Here is a 20,275-nt window from a genome sequence, read left to right on the forward strand (position 1 = left end):
TCTCTGTAATAATTTATTCTCTGGGGAAAAGCAAGCTTAAATGTTTTCCTTTAAGAGCTCCATCTTTAGAATCCTTTTATTGATACTGATCTGATTATCCTTTGCTGATCTGGCAAAGCTGTGTTTTAAAAATATTTTTAGACAAATAAAGCAATTAGACAACAAACTTATAGAACTGATCAGTTAGAATCCTTAGCAAAGTTTTCAGGCTTTTTTTTCTTTTTAACTGAATAATTTAAATAAATTTACTCTCCTTTCTGGGTATGTAAAACAAGTTCTGGGTGTGTAAGAAAATTATGATAGTCTAAAATATCAGTTCTCAAAATATGTTCTGTGTAATTTAGACCAAGACTGGGGGGAAATGGCTTCATATTTAAGTAAGTTTGGGAAATTTTGCATCACTCTGTTGGAAATTTGTAGTGCATATTAACAGATGGCTTTAAGAAAAACTGTAATAACTTTCTTAACTTTAGTTATGAATTCTCCAAACTTATTTGTTCATGCCCTTTTATTTGATTTTGGGGAAACTTTGGTGTAAAGAAATGTTCTAGATTGCCCTCTTTTTACCATCCACATGGAAATATTTAAAGTGGCATTTATATGAAATTTCATTTATCAGTAGTGAAAAGAAGAATGAACTAGGAACCCAGAGGATATAATTCTACTTTTGAATTCTGCCACTTAGCTCTTCAACTTTTCTAGACCTTTATTTCTTTATCTGCAAATGAAGGAACTGGATTAAGTTACTACTCCCAATGATCCCTTCCAATGTCAAACAGCCTATAATTTGAGAAGTCTAATTAGCTTTCTCTTGAGTGAATTAGGTTTGCAGTTCCAACAACTTCTCGGTCCTTTCCTAGGATTTTAATTCAAGTGTTACCTAATAATAAAACTTAGTGGTACTGGACATCGATTATAAATATAGTAATTTACAGAACTTGGAAATTGTTCTTACCCTAGAGAGTGGGAAAGAAAAGAAGTATAAGGCACAGCATAAACAGGTAGACAACTTTGGAATGCATTAATGAAGACACTTCTGCTTTTGGTAATGAAGTGCTAGGTTATTGAGATCAACCTCCTCTTCAGGACAATTTAAAAAGATAGATGAAATATAGATAGCACTAAAGAACTAACAAAAAAAGAGAGTAAAAAGTGGACCAAAATCAAAAGGCAAGAACCCAGAGAAGTAAGCTCAGCATCCAAGGCTTCTTTTGCCCTCCTGTTCTGTTAAGCTGATAAGGAATTTTTTTTTTTATTGTAGTAATACATACCTAAAATTTCCCATCTTAACCATTTCTAAGTGTACAATTCAATGAGATTAAATACATTGATATTGTGCAACTATCAGCACCATCCATCTCCAGAACTCTTTTCATCTTCTAAAACTGAAACTATGCTCATTAATCAAGAATTCTCCACTTCTCCCCTCCTCCAGCCCCTGGCAACCACCATTCTACTTTTTGTCTCTATGATTTTGATAACTCCAGGTACTTAGTGTATCGCACAGTATCTTTTTGTGACAGATTTTGCTTAGCATGTCTTCAAGATTCATCAATGTTGTGCAGTATGTCAGAATTTCCTCCCTTTTTAAGACTGAATAATATTCCATTCTATGTATAAACCACATTTTAAAAAAATTTAATGTTTATTTTACAGAGAGAGAGATAGAGCATGAGCAGCTGAAGGGCAGAAAGAGAGGGAGACACAGAATCCCAAGCAGGCCCCAGGCCCTGAGTTTTCAGCACAGAGCCTGATGCTGGATCAAACTCACAAACTGTGACACCATGACCCAATGTGAAGTCAGACACTTAACAGACTGAGCCACCCAGCCTCCCCTAAACCACATTTTGATTATCCATTAATCTCCTGATGGACATCTGGACTTCTTCTAAGTCTTAGATAATGTGAATCATCCTGCTATGAACATGGGTGTATAAATCTCTCATCAAGACTGCTTTCTTTTGGGGCGCCTGGGTGGCTCAGTCGGTTAAGCGTCCGACTTAGGCTCAGGTCATGATCTTGCGGTCCGTGAGTTTGAGCCCCGCATCGGGCTCTGTGCTGACAGCTCAGAGCCTGGAGCCTGTTTCGGATTCTGTGTCTCCCTCTCTCTCTGACCTCCCCCATTCATGCTGTCTCTCCCTGTCTCAAAAATAAATAAACGTTAAAAAAAATTAAAAAAAAAAAAAAAGACTGCTTTCTTTAAAAAAAAATTTTTTTGAATGTTTATTTTATTTCTGAGGGAGAGACAGACAGAGACAGAGCATGAGCAGGGGAAGGGCAGAGAGAGAGGGAGACACAGAATCCGAAGCAGGCTCCAGGCTCTGAGCTGTTAGCACTGAGCCCGATGCCAGGCTCAAACTCACAAACCATGAGATCATGACCTGAGCCGAAGCCAAACGCTTAACAATCTGAGCCACTCAGGTGCCCCAAGACTGCTTTCAATTCTTTTTGGTATACACCCAGAGGTGGAATTGCTGGATCATATGGTGATTCTATTCTGAATTTTTGTGAGGAACAGCCATGCTGCTTTCTACAGTGGCTGCGCCATTTACATTCCCACCAACAGTGCACAAGGGTGTATTCCCCCACATCCTTGTCAACACTTGTTATTTTCTGGACTGCTTTTCTTTCCTTTCTTTTCTTCTTCTTTTTTTAATGGTAGCCATCCTAATGGGTGTGACATGACATCTCATTGTGGTTGTGATTTGCATTTCCCTAATGGTTAGTGATATGGAGAATCTTTTCATGTTCTTATGTTGGTCTCTTGATGGTGTTCCACAGGCTCTGTTCACTTTTCTTCAATCTTTTTCCTTTCTGTTCCTCAGACTTGGTCATTTCAATCATCTTATTTTAGGTTCACTGATTTTTTTTTTCTTCTGCATGCTCAAATCTGCCTCTTAATCCCTCCAGTGAATTTTCATTTCAGTTATTGTATTTTTCAGCTCTATAATTTCTTCTTGGTTTCTTTGAGGTGTTCTATATCTTTATAGGTACTTCCATTTTGTTCATAGATTATTTTCTTGACTTTCTCCATGTCTTTTAGTTCTTTGAGCATCTTTAAAATGGTTTGTTTTAAAGTCTTTGTCTAGTAGGTCTGCCATCTGGTCTTTCTTAGTAATAGTTTCTGTTGGTGAATTTTCTTCCTTTGATTGAGTCACACTTCCCTGCTTCTTTTATGTCCCGTCTTTTCTTGTTTTTGTTGAAAAATGAATATTTGAATGTAATAATGTGATAACCCTGGAAGTGAGACTCTTGCTCTTCACCAGGGTTTCCTGTTTGGGGTTTTTGTTGTTGTTGTTGTTTATTGTATACTGTTTCTGTGCTGAGAACTATCCTGAGGTGCAAAGGTCTTCTCAGGTCTTTACTGAGCCTGCACCTTTCCATGGGCAAACGTGGTGACTTTCTAATTTCCTCTGTATATGCTGTTGCTTTTGAATGTCTTTAATGCCTGGCTCCCAAAAGGGGAAAAAGAGAAATTGAAGGGGGAAGGGAGGGCACTAGCCCTGTAATCCCAAGGATACTGCTTCAGCAAGAGACAGAGGGACTTGAAACAGACAGGGGAACATGCGCATCTCTGTCTGCACCCGTGTGATCAGAAGGAGCAATCAGCGATCTAAACACAGATCCCTGAGGGTCCTGATTGCCTACCCTGGCTCCCACAGGTTGCATACAAGCTGGTCCAGAAAAGCATGGCTGCCTGCCATTGGCTGGGGGGTGAGGGGTGGGGGGTGGGAGGTGGGTAGCTTCTGACAAACCAAAAGCTGAAATTGACCAAAGTTGGCTAAGCCTTCCCCTGGAAGTTGTAAGCCATAAATAGACCCAGAGTTCCAAAGTAGTTACATCAGACAAATTCTGCCTATGTGATTGTTGTCTAGGTGGGGAGACATATTCCTAGTAGTTGGTTTTTTTTCTTCTTCAGTGTTTTTCAGTTATTGTATCATCTTCCCCAACCCTTCTCCAAACCCTCCATCATCAAGGCATTTTGATAATCCAGAAGAAATAGTTAATGAACTGTGTTTCTGGCCACCTCTCAGGGAGAAGGAGACAGAAGGCAAAGTCTGGGGCTTGTATGAGGGTGCAGGGGCAGGATGGGGTAGCCAGGGATTGTCTGGTAACCTCTCTGCACATCAGGCAGGGAGCCTCACGTTAAAGGTGAATCAATCTGTCATGATCACCTAGATATTCTGGGAACTTTATGTGTTGAACTTGGATTAAGATGGCCCCGGACTAGAATGCCTGTGTGTATGGGCACCCACAAACAAAAAACCACCCTGGAGAAAGGTATATTCATTCTAAGCCTCAAATTACTTCTACAAGCAATTTTTCAAACATAACTTACTGCCCATAGTGAAAAGTAACCTGGTACAGATGCAGGAAAAGTCAGAAGCCAGAACCAACAGATACAACAGACAATAGACTTCAGATAATGGAATAATCACACAATACTTCTTATATTTAGAGAAATAAAACACAAGCCAGAAAATATCTTTAGAGAACAGAACAGTATAAAAAGTGACATATTTGAAAGAGTATCAAAAATAGAATTCTACAACTGCAAATTATAGTAACTGAGATTAAAAACCTAGTTGACAGGTTTGACAGCAAACAAGAGATGAAGAAAGGAGGAGTAAAGTGAAAAATAGGCCAGCAAAAATTACTGCAAATGAGGCCTAGAGATACAAAAAGTGGGTGGAGAAGGTATGAGATATGAAAGCTAGAATGAGAAGGCCCAATATGTTTAACCTGAGTTACAGAAGACAGACCGTTGACTAGAGGCAATATTTGGAAAATGGTGAGGAATAGCTAAATATGCAATCTCTCCAAGTGAGAGACTGGGAAGTCATATTAACCACAATGTTATCTTACTATGGAAGAGTCTGTTAGCTATTTTAATTTATAAGAGAGAAATCTAGAAAGTTACCAGGGGTATCAGGAAGCTACAAAACAGTATTTTCATTTGATACAACCTTGTATACTAAGCAGTCATGGTGTTCCTTTTAGCTTGTGGGGACTGAAAGATACAAACTAAACTCCAATTGAGAGGGGGAAATTACAATGACATTGTATTTGAAGTCTCCAGTTCCTTTGTGATTATAACCATTCAGCAAATTGGTTAGGGTTTTGTTACTCACATTATTTACAGAGCACAGGTACCCTGTATTTACAGAATACTCTGTCACTTTCCTGACAGAGAAAGGCTAAATGGAAGCTTTAGTTAACGAGCTAATTTCTGAAAAGGAGAAATGGTGCCCTTAGCTTATCTTTACTCCTATAAATCCAACTCAAGGATAAAAGATCAAGTTTGAAACACTAAAACAGAACTTTGGCCTCCTTCCAATTCAGCTTTTCTTTTTCTAGTTTGTGTAGAAGAGCATTATAAACCAGTATTAAAAGCTGAATAAATACTTTAATTATGATTTAATCATGTCTTAGGTACGGGGGATGAAATTCCAGGCAACTCTTGAGTCCTGGGGCTCCAAGTAGCCTATTTCTTTGAATACATTTTCTTCCTTCATTGTATATAACTGTATGCTCCCTTTACATGCTTGGCAGCAACAACCAGAAGCAAGAAGCCTTCTTCCTTTAGACTGACTAACCAATCATGCAAAGTACCTACATACTATTAAAAATTCCATCCAGGCTTCCCCTTAAAATAAATAACTCATTTTAAGCATCCAAGAGCAGTAACAGTGGCATCAAAATACATCAACCATAAATCCAAATAAGCCCAAAGTATCAACTGCCATTATTCCTAACCAGCTTATGAATTTTAAAAACTTTTTCTTTAATACTTTCTAAAATTTCTCCCATGAACATGCATTATTACTATAATCAGAAAAATTGGCGCACTGCCTTTTTCTTTTTAACTGTCCAATGTTAGAGCCCTGGCTTTACATAAGGAATATAAAATACATGTTATCCATTCCAGAAAACAAAATATGAGTAATAAAATAACATGCTACTGTTACAAAACAGGAGTAACAGAGACCATTTTCCTATGTACTGTTCACATAAATCAAAGAAAAAATTTTAATTTCATCTAATTATTAATAATCTTTAAATTATTAATTTAAGATGATCAACTCAGGAACCTGAGTTTAAGAAATGGAAACTACAGTAAATCTTTTTTCTAACCTAATAATCTACTGACCCACTGACCTACTTTGGAATTTAGGTTAAATCTGATATTTCTGGTACAGATGGATATATTAATGTTAATTAATTAGAAGTAATGCTTAAATTTAATTGACCAGAATAATGCAGAACCCAGGCAACAATCCTTAACTACATTTATCACCATTTATGAAAAATTCTAACTTGCTTCTGCAGATTGCTTAGTGTTTGTATTATAGCTAGAAAGATCATTATTCCCAAGAGAACAATTTTAACTTGTAAAGATTCAAATACTTTTAAATTAATTGCTTAACGTAGGAGTACAGATGAAATTAAAGAGTTCTCAACTTAAAAAAAATAAAGAACGCATCTGCATAACTTATTAACGTATGTCCCTTATGTGTCTGGCAATGCTATTGCAAATTAGTGATGAGAAAATAGGACATCAGGTTGAGGAATCCTAATTCTACCTCTGTTACTACTGTGCTCAATACCTTAATTTTCCAACTTTAAAATTAATAAAATGAAGATCTGTAATATTTTAGATGTTACCTTACATCAAATCCAAGATTTATAGTTATTGAAGAAAATAAACCTCAGTGTCATGTTTGAGGATCATCACCAGGACTGTTTGAGATTCAACAAGTAACAAATTGTTGGCATCTTATTTTGGCAGAAGAGGTGTACAAATTAAACATACTGTTGATATTAGAAATTTTAGGGTTCTTAGGTGTAGGTACAAGTTGAAAATCGCTTATTGGACAAGGTCAGGTAGTCCCAGTTTTAGAAGGACACAGGACAGGCTAAGATGGCCATTGCCAAGACCAGCTGGTAAGCAAGTATCTCACGGTTCCAATATTGTAGGTGAACATTCATTAAGTGGAAGCCCATCATTTCCTGAATCACTGTTCAGCTACTGAAGTACCTTGTCTTGCCCTCAGGGGAATTTCCGTACTTAGTTTTATAGAACTCTGTTAACTAGAGCCAGAGAGCCTGTGCAATATGCAGCTAGATACTTTCCTGGACACATGGGTAACCTCCATCAGTTGTGATGTATTTATGAAGGGATATAATGTTTTTCTTTCTTCCCATCAAAGATTTGCACAATTCCGAATTGTTCTTGGAGATTTTAATTTTGCTGGTATTCAGCAAGCCAATCGTATCTTGGGGCCCATTTACTTCATCACTTTCATCTTTTTTGTGTTCTTTGTCCTGCTGGTAAGTACGAGCATGTATGTCCCCTTTTTCACTTCTATTTTTTGGAAGAAAAAAATGAAATGATTAATTTAGAAGAAATTATAGTATAACTGCTTAGCTGTTAGAGCTTTTTACATTTATTAGGAACTGTGTGGATTCCTAGTAATCTAGGCTATAACTCCAGTGTCTGAATGTTTCCAAGTTGTCCAAAGGAGAATGTGATCATAAAAGTTACCATTTTGATGTCAGGTGTGTGCCAGGAATGTGCTAAATCTTCTACATCTATAACTTGGATATCCCGGGTCCCTCCAACCTGGGACATGGCATACCGGAAGGGATGAATGTATTCTGCCCATATTGCAAATGGCTTCTGGCCCTTAAGGCTAAAACCACGTATCTTTGTGGTTTTTAGGAGTCCCCAGGATGGGTCTTTCACATCTGCTCAAGACGAATTTATTTGGCCTTCCTAATCAAGGAAATTTGCTTTCCCTCTTTGACAACATTTTTGTCACACACAGCAGTTATCCCCTGGTGGTGGCCAAAAGTCCTCAGAGTGACAGAGTTGGGCCTCAGTGAAAGGTGGAGAGGTGGGCTGGGGGTAAGAATACCCTCTCCACAATTGTTTGTATTATTTGGACAGAGTATTCCTAAGAGCCTTAGTAAGACTGTGCATCTAAATAGCTTTAGAGAACTTTAAAAAACCACTCTTATAGGGCTCCTTTGCCTCAATCAAAAGTGACCCTATAGTCTGAAAAAAAAAAAAAATTAAGCTTCCTGGCCTGAGGATTTTCCCCATTCTCCTCCTACACTAAGGCCAGTAAGTGGAGGAGAGGTTCCTGTTTCCTCAGCACTAAGATTTAGCTTTCCCATACCACCAGGCCACCTGCCTCCGGTAAAAGCCTTTCTTTTGATGGAATCAAGAAGGACTACAGTGGGTCCCCTATAGCAGCAAAGACTGGATAGTTGTGGCCATATAGAGGGAAGTAGAATCTGTCTGAGCTGTGAGAGGTTTTAAGTTAACAGCTGTCTCTACCACCCTGCTTCCTGACTCTGATAATGGTTGTAAAGACTGCTGTCTTCCTCTGGCAGTGGTGCCAGAGAGAACAGCATATGTACGAATGTGATACTCTTATGTTTAATAAAAACTAACTTTAAATATGGGAGCAAGTAAAAACAAAAAACAAAAACCACTCTAATGAACATATAATTACATTATTCTGTTTTTGTCTGATATTCAGTGTTGATCAGTTAATATATTTATCTACATATATATATCTATCTATATATATCTATCTACATATATATATATATATGCATTAGTATCCAGTTCATATGCATTATTTTACATTGTTTTTCTCATTTGCCATAAACTTATTTGCCTATATCCACACATTATACATTTCCCATTCTGCTGTGTTACAGTCTGGATAGGCATTTCTCTATTACTGAGCATATGAACTACTTTAAAATTTTTAAATCTAATTTTACAAATCCCAGTAGTCATCAGAGTCAGTAACATTTACATTAAATCTTTATGGAAATAATTATTTTTGTGACTATTTCTTCCCAGAACATGTTCTTGGCAATTATTAACGATACCTATTCTGAAGTGAAAGCTGATTATTCAATAGGCAGAAGGCCAGATTTTGAACTTGGTGAAATGATTAAAAAGGTATGTCTACTTCTTTTCCTATTTAGAATTCTAAGACAAATCTTGTTCACTTTTTACTCCTGTACTTTAAACCCCAAGCAGTGGTGGGTTTTTGGGTTGGGGGTGGGTTTGTTTTGTTTTCTGTTTTGGTCCAGTCTTGCTCATATCTGTATTATGTCACTACCAGAGAAGTGAGATTTCTTTCTGGCTTTAAAAAGGTGGCCAAAATTATTTCGGTATATCAAATAGCAACTGAGCTGTTTACTAAACGCAAAGCTCTGTTGGGTTTTATAATAAAACTATCTCTTCCCTCCAAAAATTTCAATTTAGATGCTAGTAAATTTCTATAGACAATCTAAACTCAGAACTCCATGTGCCTTATCTTCCTCATTTTCCTGTTTCTGTTAATGGCAACAGGAACAGTTGCTCCAGGCTTAAAAGCCTTGAATTTTTTTATTCCCTTTGCCTCATATGGTTGGTTGCCACGGCCTGTGTGTAAAGTTCATCTCTGCAGTTTTTGTTCACATTTGTGAAATCCAGGCCATGTTGAATTCTAACTGCCACCACCGGAGTGGGGCCCCTCAGTACTTTTCACCGAGCCTCCTGTGTAGGAACATCTTCTATAGCAACATCTTATGGCCCCTCTCCTGTGTCTATCCAGCTCTGATATCACTTCTCTACTCAAAATTCTTCAGTCTCTCTGGGCCTGTCAAAATAAGTCCAAATTATTTAGCCAAAGAATTGGGTGAATGCCTCTACTCAATAGCACTGTGTCCCAGCTAGTGTTTTGAGCACTGTGCTGTTTAAATTTTTTTTAAACGTTTATTCATTTTTGAGAGACAGAGACAGAGTGCAAGCAGGGGTGGGGCAGAGAGAGAGGGATACACAGAATCCAAAGCAGGCTCTAGGCTCTGAGCTGTCAGCAGAGAGCCCAATGCAGGGCTCAAACTCACGAACCATGAGATCCTGACCTGAGCCAACGTCCGACCCTTAACTGAGCCACCCACGCACCCCACACAGTGTTGTTTACCATCACTGGCTCTCCACTCTGGGCCCCTGCTCAGGTCACCTGCCGCCCCCCTCCAATCCCTCGCTGACATACTATTCTCCCTGACAGTGGTATCGCCCCTGTCCTCTCAACACCTACCTCACTTGCATGGTTAGTAGTCACAGGTGTACAGTCTCGCCCATCTCTGCACATCCATGGCTCTAACCACATCACTTCACACAGAAAAAGTCCTAATGGCCATGAGGCTAGTGGAGTTTCAAAACTCGGTCCAACAACGTATCTGTAAAAGGAAACCATTAATATGTCCCCCAGGGAGCTTAATTGTAGGTTTTTTCATCTTTTATCTCTTCACTATGATGTTGGTTATGTGCATTAAAGTGTTTACATCATTAAATGCAATACATATTAATAAAACTTTTTAAAGATTTTTTTTTCAAGTTCAAGTGTGATGCCCACAAGAGAACCCCTTTCTCTTTTTCACCAGTAGGCAGAAAACATAAGTGGTGACAAAGTGAAAGAAATCATAGCATTCCCTCCGTATTTCTTTTAAAGTTTATTTATTTTGAGAGAGATAGAGTGCACACGCATGAGTGGGGGAGGGACAGAGAGGGAGGGGACAGAGAATCCCAAGCTGGCTCTGTGCTGTCAGCGCAGAGCCCAGCATGGGGTTTCAAACTCACCAACCATGAGATCATGACCTGAGCTGAAATCAAGAGACAGGAAGTAGCACATAGGGGTGCCTGGGTGGCTCAGTCAGTTGAGCGTCCGACTTCGGCTCAGGTCATGATCTCACAGCTCGTGAGTTCGAGCCCCACGTCGGGCTCTATGCTAACAACTCAGAGCCTGGAGCCTGCTTCGAATTCTGTCTCTCCCCCTCTCTCTGCCCCTAACCCACTCACATTCTGTCTCTGTCTCTCTCAAAAATAAATAAACATTTTAAAAAATTTTTTAATTAATACAGGATGTATTTTTGATGAACTTTTAAACTATTTTTAATTATGTCCAGAGTTACAACAATGCTCTTGAAAAACTTAGACTAAAGAAACCTCAAAAGGATGGAGACGATAAAGGGTAAGATGGCTTAAAATTTTAATTTGCCATTTAAAACTGTACATTATATGAGAAACTTGCAATGAGAGTAAGGTTTTGATTGTAAAACAGCCACCACCCCAAGTGCTTATTCTAAATATGTTGTCAATACATCATCCACTAGGGCCTCCTAATTCTGAGAGCGCCAGGAGGCTCCAAGCTAAGCTAATGAAAAATTAATATAAAGCGTGCTGTGCCACTCAGAAAGAACTTTAACAGAAAGCTGAACAGGAGAATAAAGTCCCCCTGAGAAGGGAGAAAAAACTGTTAGTCTACATTAAGTGCATTCACTTAGCTATGAAAATAAAAACATTTTTACACAAAATATTTAAGGATACACTTACATTTATTTATTCAATCACTTTGGTGTCCAAATGCTTCCCAAACCCAGACCTCTGGCAGTGGCACAGACTATAAACATTATTTTATAGCTAGAGATGTGACACTCTGGAGAATTTCTATTAATGACACTTTCCAAATAATGAGTGTTATCAGAAAGACCAGAAATGCAATTCAGATCCTTACTATAGAGCTGATCATACTTTATTTTCCCTTTCTACTGTCATAGGTCTCTGATCTTTATTTTATTTTATATTCTTAGTATGAAAGGCGATTTGGCTGAGCAAGCCAGAAGAGAAGGCTTTGATGAAAATGTAAGATTTTAACTTTCTCGTAAAGATAGCTTTATTAGAAATGTGCTTACAAAAAAAAAAAAGTTCTGATTAAGAATTGAAATTATTTGCTTTCTTTACAGCACTAATTGCCAACTCCGAAAATTTCTCCCCAAATCTAGCTGTTGTTGTTTATAACAAATTATTTCAATTCTACATGCTACCTCTTTTTTTTAAATGTTTATTTATTTTTGAGAGAGAGAGAGAGATGAGGTAGGGGCGGGGTGGGGTGGGGGCGGGAAGGAGACACAGAATCCGAAGCAGGCTCCAGGCTCTGAGTTATCAGCACAGAGCCCAACGCAGGGCTTGAACTCATGAACCACAAGATCATGCCTGACCCAAAGTTGGCCACTTAACCGACTGAGCCACCCAGGCACCCCTATGTGCTACTTCTTTTATTGGTGCTCTCAGACAGATACTTTGGTCCTACAGCTGTACAGTCACTGTGGGATTATCACACAGGGTTTAGTGAGTATACTCTTTTGAGATGATAATTTTTCTCTTGTAATCATCATTCATGTTTTATACAGTTGAACCTTGAACAATGCAGGGGTTATGTTTACAGTACAGGAAAAAAATCCATGTATAAGTAGGCCCACACAGTTCAAACTTGTGTTACTCAAGGACCATGTTTTTGAACAACACAGGTTTGAACTTCACAAGTTCAGTTATATGTGAGGTTTTTTTTCAATAAATATGGTACAGCACTTCCTGTGAGTGTATTTTCTCTGCCTTATGATTTTTCTCAGTAACATTTTGTTTTCTCTAGCTTACTCTACTGTAACAACATAGTATATAATATATATACAGAATATGTTTTAATCGACTGTTTATGGGATCAGTTAAGACTTCAATCAATGGTAGGCTATTAGTTGTTAAGTTTTTAGGGAGTTAAAAGTTACACATGCATTTTCACCTGCACTGGGGTCAGCACCCCTGACCCCTGCATTGTGCAGCTGTCAGCTGTACATACACTGGAGTGAGGTTTCTCATTGTGAGATAAGAGAGTTACAAAAGGGAAAGGTTGAGGGTTAAAATGAACCTTGTGGTGTTGGATTAGAATTACAGGTGTGTGTGTGTGTCTGTGTGTGTCTCTGTGTGTGTGTGTGTTCTATAGCTCTATCTGTCCACTGAAAAATCTAGAAGTAAATCTAGATCTTGGTTTCCAAATACCATTCTCTTCTAAAAGGAATGAGGGCCCCTTGGAGATACGGTTAATTCTAGGGTTGGAAGATACAACATGAATCTAGAATATCTTGTTGAGCCAGAAAGTGAAAGTGCTGTAAGAATAATGAAGATCTGTTCAAAGAACACAAGAGTCAGGTTTGAGGGGCTCCCACTGGCCAAATCTGGAAATATTTAAGCGCTATAATGAATAATAATGTATAGCCCATTGAATAACAAAGGATTCCATGAGTTCATACTCATCTAAACATATACATGGATAAAAATCAGAGGGAGAATGGAATTTTTCCATACCTCTCCACAAAATACATATTACTTACCAAAAGAAAAAGAATATGTCAGGGTGAAGGAATCTGGCAGATACTGCCTTAATCAGTATGGGGAAAAACTGAAACCATACACCAGCCAATAAGATGCTAAGAGACAACAGCATCACTTCTGTACCATTTCTGCCAAAAATGTAGAACATGACAAAGTATCACACGAAACTGAGGGACGTTCTGCAAGATAACTGGCCTGTATTCTTTAAAAGTGTCATGGTCAACATGACAAGCCACGGGAAAGCAGAGGAACGATACCAGAATGAATGAGATTAAAAGGCAGACAAGTAAATACAGTGCCTAATCCTGGACAAGTGGCAAATTTGAATGGGGGGACTCAGCACTACAAGATAATCATCTATCAGTATCAATCTTCTGACTCTGATGGTTGTGCTGCGATTATAAAGGAAAACGTCCTTGTAAGCAGGAAATACAGATTGATGTGATCAGGGACACTGGGGCATTCATGTTGGCAACTTCAAATACTTCAAAGGAAAGAAAAAGTTTTTGTAACTTTCCCCTAATTTTGAGATTCTTTTAAAAACAAAATTATAATTCAGTAAACCATTTCTGAAATAAAAGATGATGTAAATTGAAAGACATACTGTGTACCTGTGGGAAATCACCTCGAATGAACATGAGACTCATCCAGGTAAAACCTGGACTTCCAAGGGGCGCCTGGGTGGCTCAGTCGGTTAAGCGTCCGACTTCAGCTCAGGTCACGATCTCGCGATCCGTGAGTTCGAGCCTCGCGTTGGGCTCTGGGCTGACCGCTCAGAGCCTGGAGCCTGTTTCAGATTCTGTGTCTCCCTCTCTCTCTGCCCCTCCCCCATTCATGCTCTGTCTCTCTCTGTCTCAAAAATAAATAAACGTTAAAAAAAAAAATCTGGACTTCCAAGAAAAGGAAAACCAGGCTAGCATGACAACATTCAACACCATACGTTGACAGAACAGTACCCACAATACATGCAAGGAAAGAAAATGTAAGCCAAGCATATTTATTTGGAGCACAACTGTGTTTCCAGTGTACAGGCTCAAAGAGTTTTCAACGTGCAACAACTCAGAATAATGTTGTACTCCTGAGGGTTCTATAAGAGTATCAGTTTCAGCCAACCAAAAGATGATCGGAGAAATTTTGCAAAAAGGAAGAAGGGAGAGAGAAGGTATAAAGTAGAAAACACTGATGGAGTGGTTCATATATAATAGCTCAAAGTTAAAGAATTCATGTAGGAACGCCTGGGTGGCTCCATCAGTTAAGCGTCTGACTCTTGATTTCAGCTCAGGTCATGATCTCATGGTCATGAGATGGAGACCCACATCGGGCTCCCCAGTGAGCGTGGAGCCTACTTGAGATTCTCCATCTCCCTCTCTCTCTCTGCCCTGCCCTTGCTCACACTCTTTCTCTATCTCAAAATAAATAAACAAAATTTTTAAAAAGAGAATTATCATTTAGAGTTAATAACCAATAAGAATAAATTTTAGCATATTTAAAAATACTGTAATAAACAATAAGATACTATTTCATGGACTTTAAAACATATTTTCTTTTCACATTTTAACATCTCTAAAATCAAGATATGTCTTATGGTTGATAGTGTATCACACTGTAACTGGCAGCCTTTCTTTCCTAAGTGGTACATAAATAATGGTGTGTCTAACAGTAGACTCCATCTCTCAGATACAACGAAATGTGGTAATAAGATTTAAATATAGTTGGAACTACAAGCTAATTTTCTTGTTGAATTTGATTTCTAGTTGAGGGAACCAAAGCAGGAAAAAGAGGACTCGGGTAGTATTAAAAAAAAAAAGAAAGAAAGAAAGAATAAAAACAAACCATGAAAATAAAAATATGTACATTCCTAAGGGCAGAATAATCAAAACAAAAATGAAAATAAAATATAACACATGGTAAAAAATTTAAAATGTAACATAGGGGCGCCTGGGTGGCTTAGTCGGTTAAGCATCTGACTTTGGCTCAGGTCATGATCTCACAGTTTGTGAGTTCGAGCCCTGCGTCGGGCTCTGCTGACAGCTTGGAGCCTGGAGCCTGGAGCCTGCTTGGATTCTGTGTCTCCCTTTCTCTCTGACCCTCCCCCCTTTCATGCTCTGTCTCTGTCTCAAAAATAAATGAAAATTTAAAAAAAATAAATAAATAAATAAAAAATAAAATAAAATAAAATAAAATGTAACATAAAACGGTATGATGTAACTGTGACCAGGTATGTCTGACATATCAGTAAAAGCAACTAAGCTTAATGTACTTAAAAAGAAAAACATTTTCAGATCGAATCACAAAGCAACACCCAGTTCTATGCTATATCCTAAAATATATACGTAAAACAAAGTGACTCAGAGAAATTCCATATAAAACCATAGGCAAAGGTCTAAATAGGCAAGCAAAAGATGGGGTACGCCTGGGTGGCTCAGTCAGTTAAGCATCCAGCTGTGGCTCAGGTCATGATCTCAGAGTTTGTAAGTTCAAGCCCTGTGTTGGGCTCTGTACTAACAGCTCAGAGCCTGGAGCCTGCTTTGGATTCTGTGTCTCCCTCTGTCTCTCTACCCCTCCCCCGCCCATGCTCTCTCTGTCTCTCAAAAATAAACATTAAAAAAAATTTTTAATAGACAAGCAAAAGATATCAGAGGACACAACTGAATATAAGTCAAGGTAGAATCCTAGACATAAAGCTGTAAATGAGATGAAGGCCACTTTATAATGATAACATCAATTTTAATAGTTATGGTTATCCATGCACCAAATAATATAACATCAACTTCCATAAGGTATGGACTACTAAACTTACAAAAGGAGAAACAGGGGTATCTGGGTGGCTCAGTTGGTTGAGCATTTGACTCCTGGTATCGGCTGAGGTCATGATCTCATCATTCGTGAAACTGAGCCTACCTACGTAGGGCTCTACACGGGCAGCAAAGAGGCTGCATGGGATTCTCTCTCCCCCTGCCCCTCCCCCTACTCAACACACTCTTTCTCTCTTAAAAATTCTCTTAAAAAAAGAATTATTTTTTAAATAAAGGGATAAATAAGGAAAAATAAGAGGATAAAACTCAAACAATAAAATGAATAAGGTGATCTTACAGTTATATATATTTAACTCTGTAAGAATATACATCTGCTTTTTAAAAACCCATTCATGAAAAATGATCACATACTGGAGCACAAACAACCTCAATAAATTCCAAAAACTGGTTAATACAGAAAAAAAATTATCTGAAAGCAACATAATAAAAATGTTCTAAGGAAATCAGAAAATAAAAACATTACTTAACCAAGATTTTAAACTATTAATTCTTGAATCAAATGGGAACTACAAAATGAAACCATAGAATTCTTATAAAAACAATAAAAACAGTATATAGGAGAATCTATGAGATTAAAGTCAAATGCCAGAGGAAAATCAGTAGCCTTAAATTTACCAACAAAAACCAAGACTGAAAAGAAATTGATTTTAGCATGTAACTCAAAAAGTTGGAAAAGAACAATAAATAGGAAAACAACAAATAAGAAATAAAGATAAAAACAGAATTAGTGAGTGGCAAACACAAAGCTGTATAAATAAATAAAAAGGCTGGTTCCTTGAAAAGATCCGTAGGGGGAAAAAAATAAATCAGTGGAAAGAAACCATTAGCCAACAAATGGAATAAAAGAGAGAAAGCATAAACATACAAAGTAAGAAGTTACAATGGGAGAAATAATGAAGAAATAAGGAATTTAAAAAAATATCAATGAGGGGCACCTGAGTGACTCAGTTGGTTGAGTATCTGACTCTTGACTTCAGCTCAGGTCATGATCTTTAGGGGTTCAAACCCCACATTGGGCTCTGCACTGACAGCACGGAGCCTGCTTGGGAGTCTCCCTCTCCCTCTCTCTGCCCCTCTCCCACTCACACACTCTCTCTCACTTTCTCTTAAAATTAATTTTTAAAATATCACTGAAAGAAATTGAAGAAGACACAAACAAATGGAAAGGTATTCCAGGCTCATGGATTAGCAGAATTAGTATTGTTAAAATGTTCATACTACCCAGAGCCAATGTACAGATTCAATGCAATGCCTCACAAAACTCCAATGGCATTTTGCACAGAAATAAAACAAAAAGTCCTAAAATATGTATGGAACCGCAAAAGACCCCAAATGGCCAAAGCAGCCTTGGGAAAGAATAACTGAAGAAAGAAGAAACTTGGAGGCATAACACACCCTGATTTCAAACTATATTACAAAACTATAGCAATCCAAATAATATGGTATTAGCATAAAAAGAGACACAGAAACCAATGGAATAAAACAGCCTGGAAATAAACCTTCCCACATATGGCCAATTAATTTATGACAAAAGAGCCAAGAACATACAGTGGGAAAGGGATAGTCTCTGCAATAAATGCTGCTGGGGAAACTAGAGAGCCACATGCAAAAGAGCAAAACTGGACCAGTATCTTCCATATAATTTACACAAAATTAACACAAAATGGATTAAATACTTGAACATGAACACCCAAAATGATAAAACACTTAAAAGAAAACTTAGGCAGTATGTTCCTTGTCCTCAGTCTCAGCAATGATTTTTTGGATCTGACACCAAAACCAAAGGCCGCAAAAGCAAAAATACAACAAATTGGAATACATAAAGCTAAAAAGCTTCTGTACAGCAAAGTAAACAACCAACAAAATGAAAAGGCAACATAGTGAATAGAAGAAAATATTTACAAATTATATATCTGATAAGGAGTTAATATCCAAAATACATAAAGAACTCCTACAACTCAATTAACAAAACAAACAAACAAAAAAACCAAACAATACCATAAAAAGTGAGCAGAGGATCTGAATTGACATTGTCCAAAGACATACAGATGGTCAACAGGTACATGAAAAGGTGCTCAGCATCACTCATCAGGGAAATGCCAGTCAAAACCACGAGATATTACGTCACACCTGTTAAAATGGCTGTCATCAAAAAGACAAACAATAACAAGGGTTGGCAAGGATGTGGAGAAAAGGGAACCCTCTTGTACTGTTGGTGGGAATGAAAACTGGTGCAGCCACTGTGGAAAACAGTGTGGAAGGACCTCAAAAAAATGTAAATTACAACTAACATATGATTACCAGTAATTCCACTTTTGTTTTGAAGGGAACAAAAACTCTTAATTCAAAAACATATCCACACCCCCATTTTCACTGCAGCATTGTTTAGAATAGCCAAGACATGGAAATAACCCAAGTGTCCATCAATGGATAAAGAAATTGTGTGTGTGTGTGTGTGTGTGTGTGAGTGTGTGTGTGTATGTGTGTGTGTGTGTGTGTGTGTGTGTGTGTGTGTGTGTGTGTAAACTCAGCCATTAAAGGAAATCCTGGGGTGGGTGCCTGAGTGGCTCAGTCAGTTAAGCGTCCAGCTTCAGCTCAGGTCATCTCATGATTCATGAATTCAAGCCCCGCATCAGGCTCTGGGCTGACAGCTCAGAGCCTGGTGCCTGCTTAAGATTCTGTGTCTCCCTCTTTCTCTGCCCCTCCCCTGCTTGTGCTCTGTCCCTCTGTCTCTCAAAAATAAATAAGCATTTAAAAAATTATTAAAAAAGAAAATCCTGACATGTGCAACAATATGGATAGATCTTGATAGCATTATGTTAAGTGAAATAAGTTAGAGAAAGACAAATAGTGTATGATCTCACTTATATGTGGAATCTAAAAACAACAAAAACAAAAAATGAACTCATAAACAGAACAGATTGGTAGTTGCCAAGAAACGGAGTAGGGGCGAGTAAAATGGGTCAAGGTGATCAAAAGGTACAAACTTCTAATTATAAAATAAGTAAGTTCTGGGGATGTAATGTATAGATGATGACTACAGTTAACAATACTGTATTGTATATTTGAAAGTTGCGAAGAGAGTAGATCTTAAAAGTTCTCATAAGAAAAAAAATCTATTAACTGTGTAGTGATGAAGGTTGACTAATAATTACATTTACTATAGTGATCATTTCACAAAATATACATATATGAAATTATGTTGTACACCTGAAAAAAATCACTAAGAGACTTTTTTGTATAACTTTATGCAAATAATGTTTGAAAAACTGAAAGCAGTGGGTAATTTTTCTCTGAAAATAAATTTATCAAAACTGATCCCAGAAAAGATTTTTAAAAACCTAAACAAATCCACTCTGTAGAAGAAACAAGGTCATGAAAGAGCTACCTGAAAAATAAATGAGGCCCCACAAATAAATCGTATCATATTTGTAAGGAACAAATAGTTTCAAACTATTCAAGCTGTTCCAGAGAAAAAAGAAAATGGACAACTATCAAATTATTTTTATAAAATGGCTATATAGTCATTATGTAAAATGACTATACACACACACACACACACACATACCAGTTATAAATTTTGAAGTAAAAATCCTAAATAAAATAATAGCAACAGAATCAAACAGAACACAATAATATAACATGATTCAGTAGGGCTTACTCTAAGAATGGAAAGATGGTTTAAAATTGGGTAATCAACTAATTAACATAACTCATTCTATTAACAGATCCAAAAGGAAAGTTACATGATCATTTTCCACAGATGCTAGATATTTGGGAAGATTCAATATCTAATCTTAGGACAACAAAACAAAACAGGAATCAATGAACACTTCCTTGATATGATAAAAACATTTATCTCACCCTCCCCCCCACCAAAAAACACATCTATCTCACCCCTAAGCTAGTACCTTACTTAACAGAGAAACAATGACATGTCAGGGACAAGGGACAAGAAAGGATGTACTGGAGGGATCAGCCAAAACAATTAAGAGAAATAAATTAGAAATGTTAAGAATTGAAAGGGAAGAGATATAAATAAACTACTTCTATTTGACTTACGATTCTCTTAAAGTTTCCTAGGTCTACCAACTAGGTATTCAAGTTTCCTAGGTATGCAAGTACCAGAATTCAATACAGCATTAGGAAAAAAATAATCTAAGTAAATGCAATTATGCAAACACCAACCAGTTCATTAAAAATTATAGAAGACTATATAATA

General features: G+C 37.5%; 1 protein-coding gene across 4 annotated transcripts in view; it reads left to right on the forward strand.

Annotated features, from left to right (window-relative positions):
* Positions 1 to 20,275, forward strand: part of PKD2L2 (polycystin 2 like 2, transient receptor potential cation channel) — a 43,102-nt gene that overhangs the window by 14,455 nt on the left and 8,372 nt on the right. For all 4 annotated transcript variants that reach the window (XM_042935972.1, XM_042935998.1, XM_042935990.1 and 1 more), the window contains 4 exons: positions 7,212 to 7,332; positions 8,882 to 8,983; positions 10,978 to 11,042; positions 11,662 to 11,713. In XM_042935972.1, the coding sequence (XP_042791906.1) occupies positions 7,212 to 7,332; positions 8,882 to 8,983; positions 10,978 to 11,042; positions 11,662 to 11,713 (340 nt within the window). The remainder of the gene's footprint in view (positions 1 to 7,211; positions 7,333 to 8,881; positions 8,984 to 10,977; positions 11,043 to 11,661; positions 11,714 to 20,275) is intronic.

This window comes from Panthera leo, chromosome A1 (genome assembly GCF_018350215.1).
Source record: "Panthera leo isolate Ple1 chromosome A1, P.leo_Ple1_pat1.1, whole genome shotgun sequence".
Lineage (NCBI taxonomy): Eukaryota > Metazoa > Chordata > Mammalia > Carnivora > Felidae > Panthera > Panthera leo.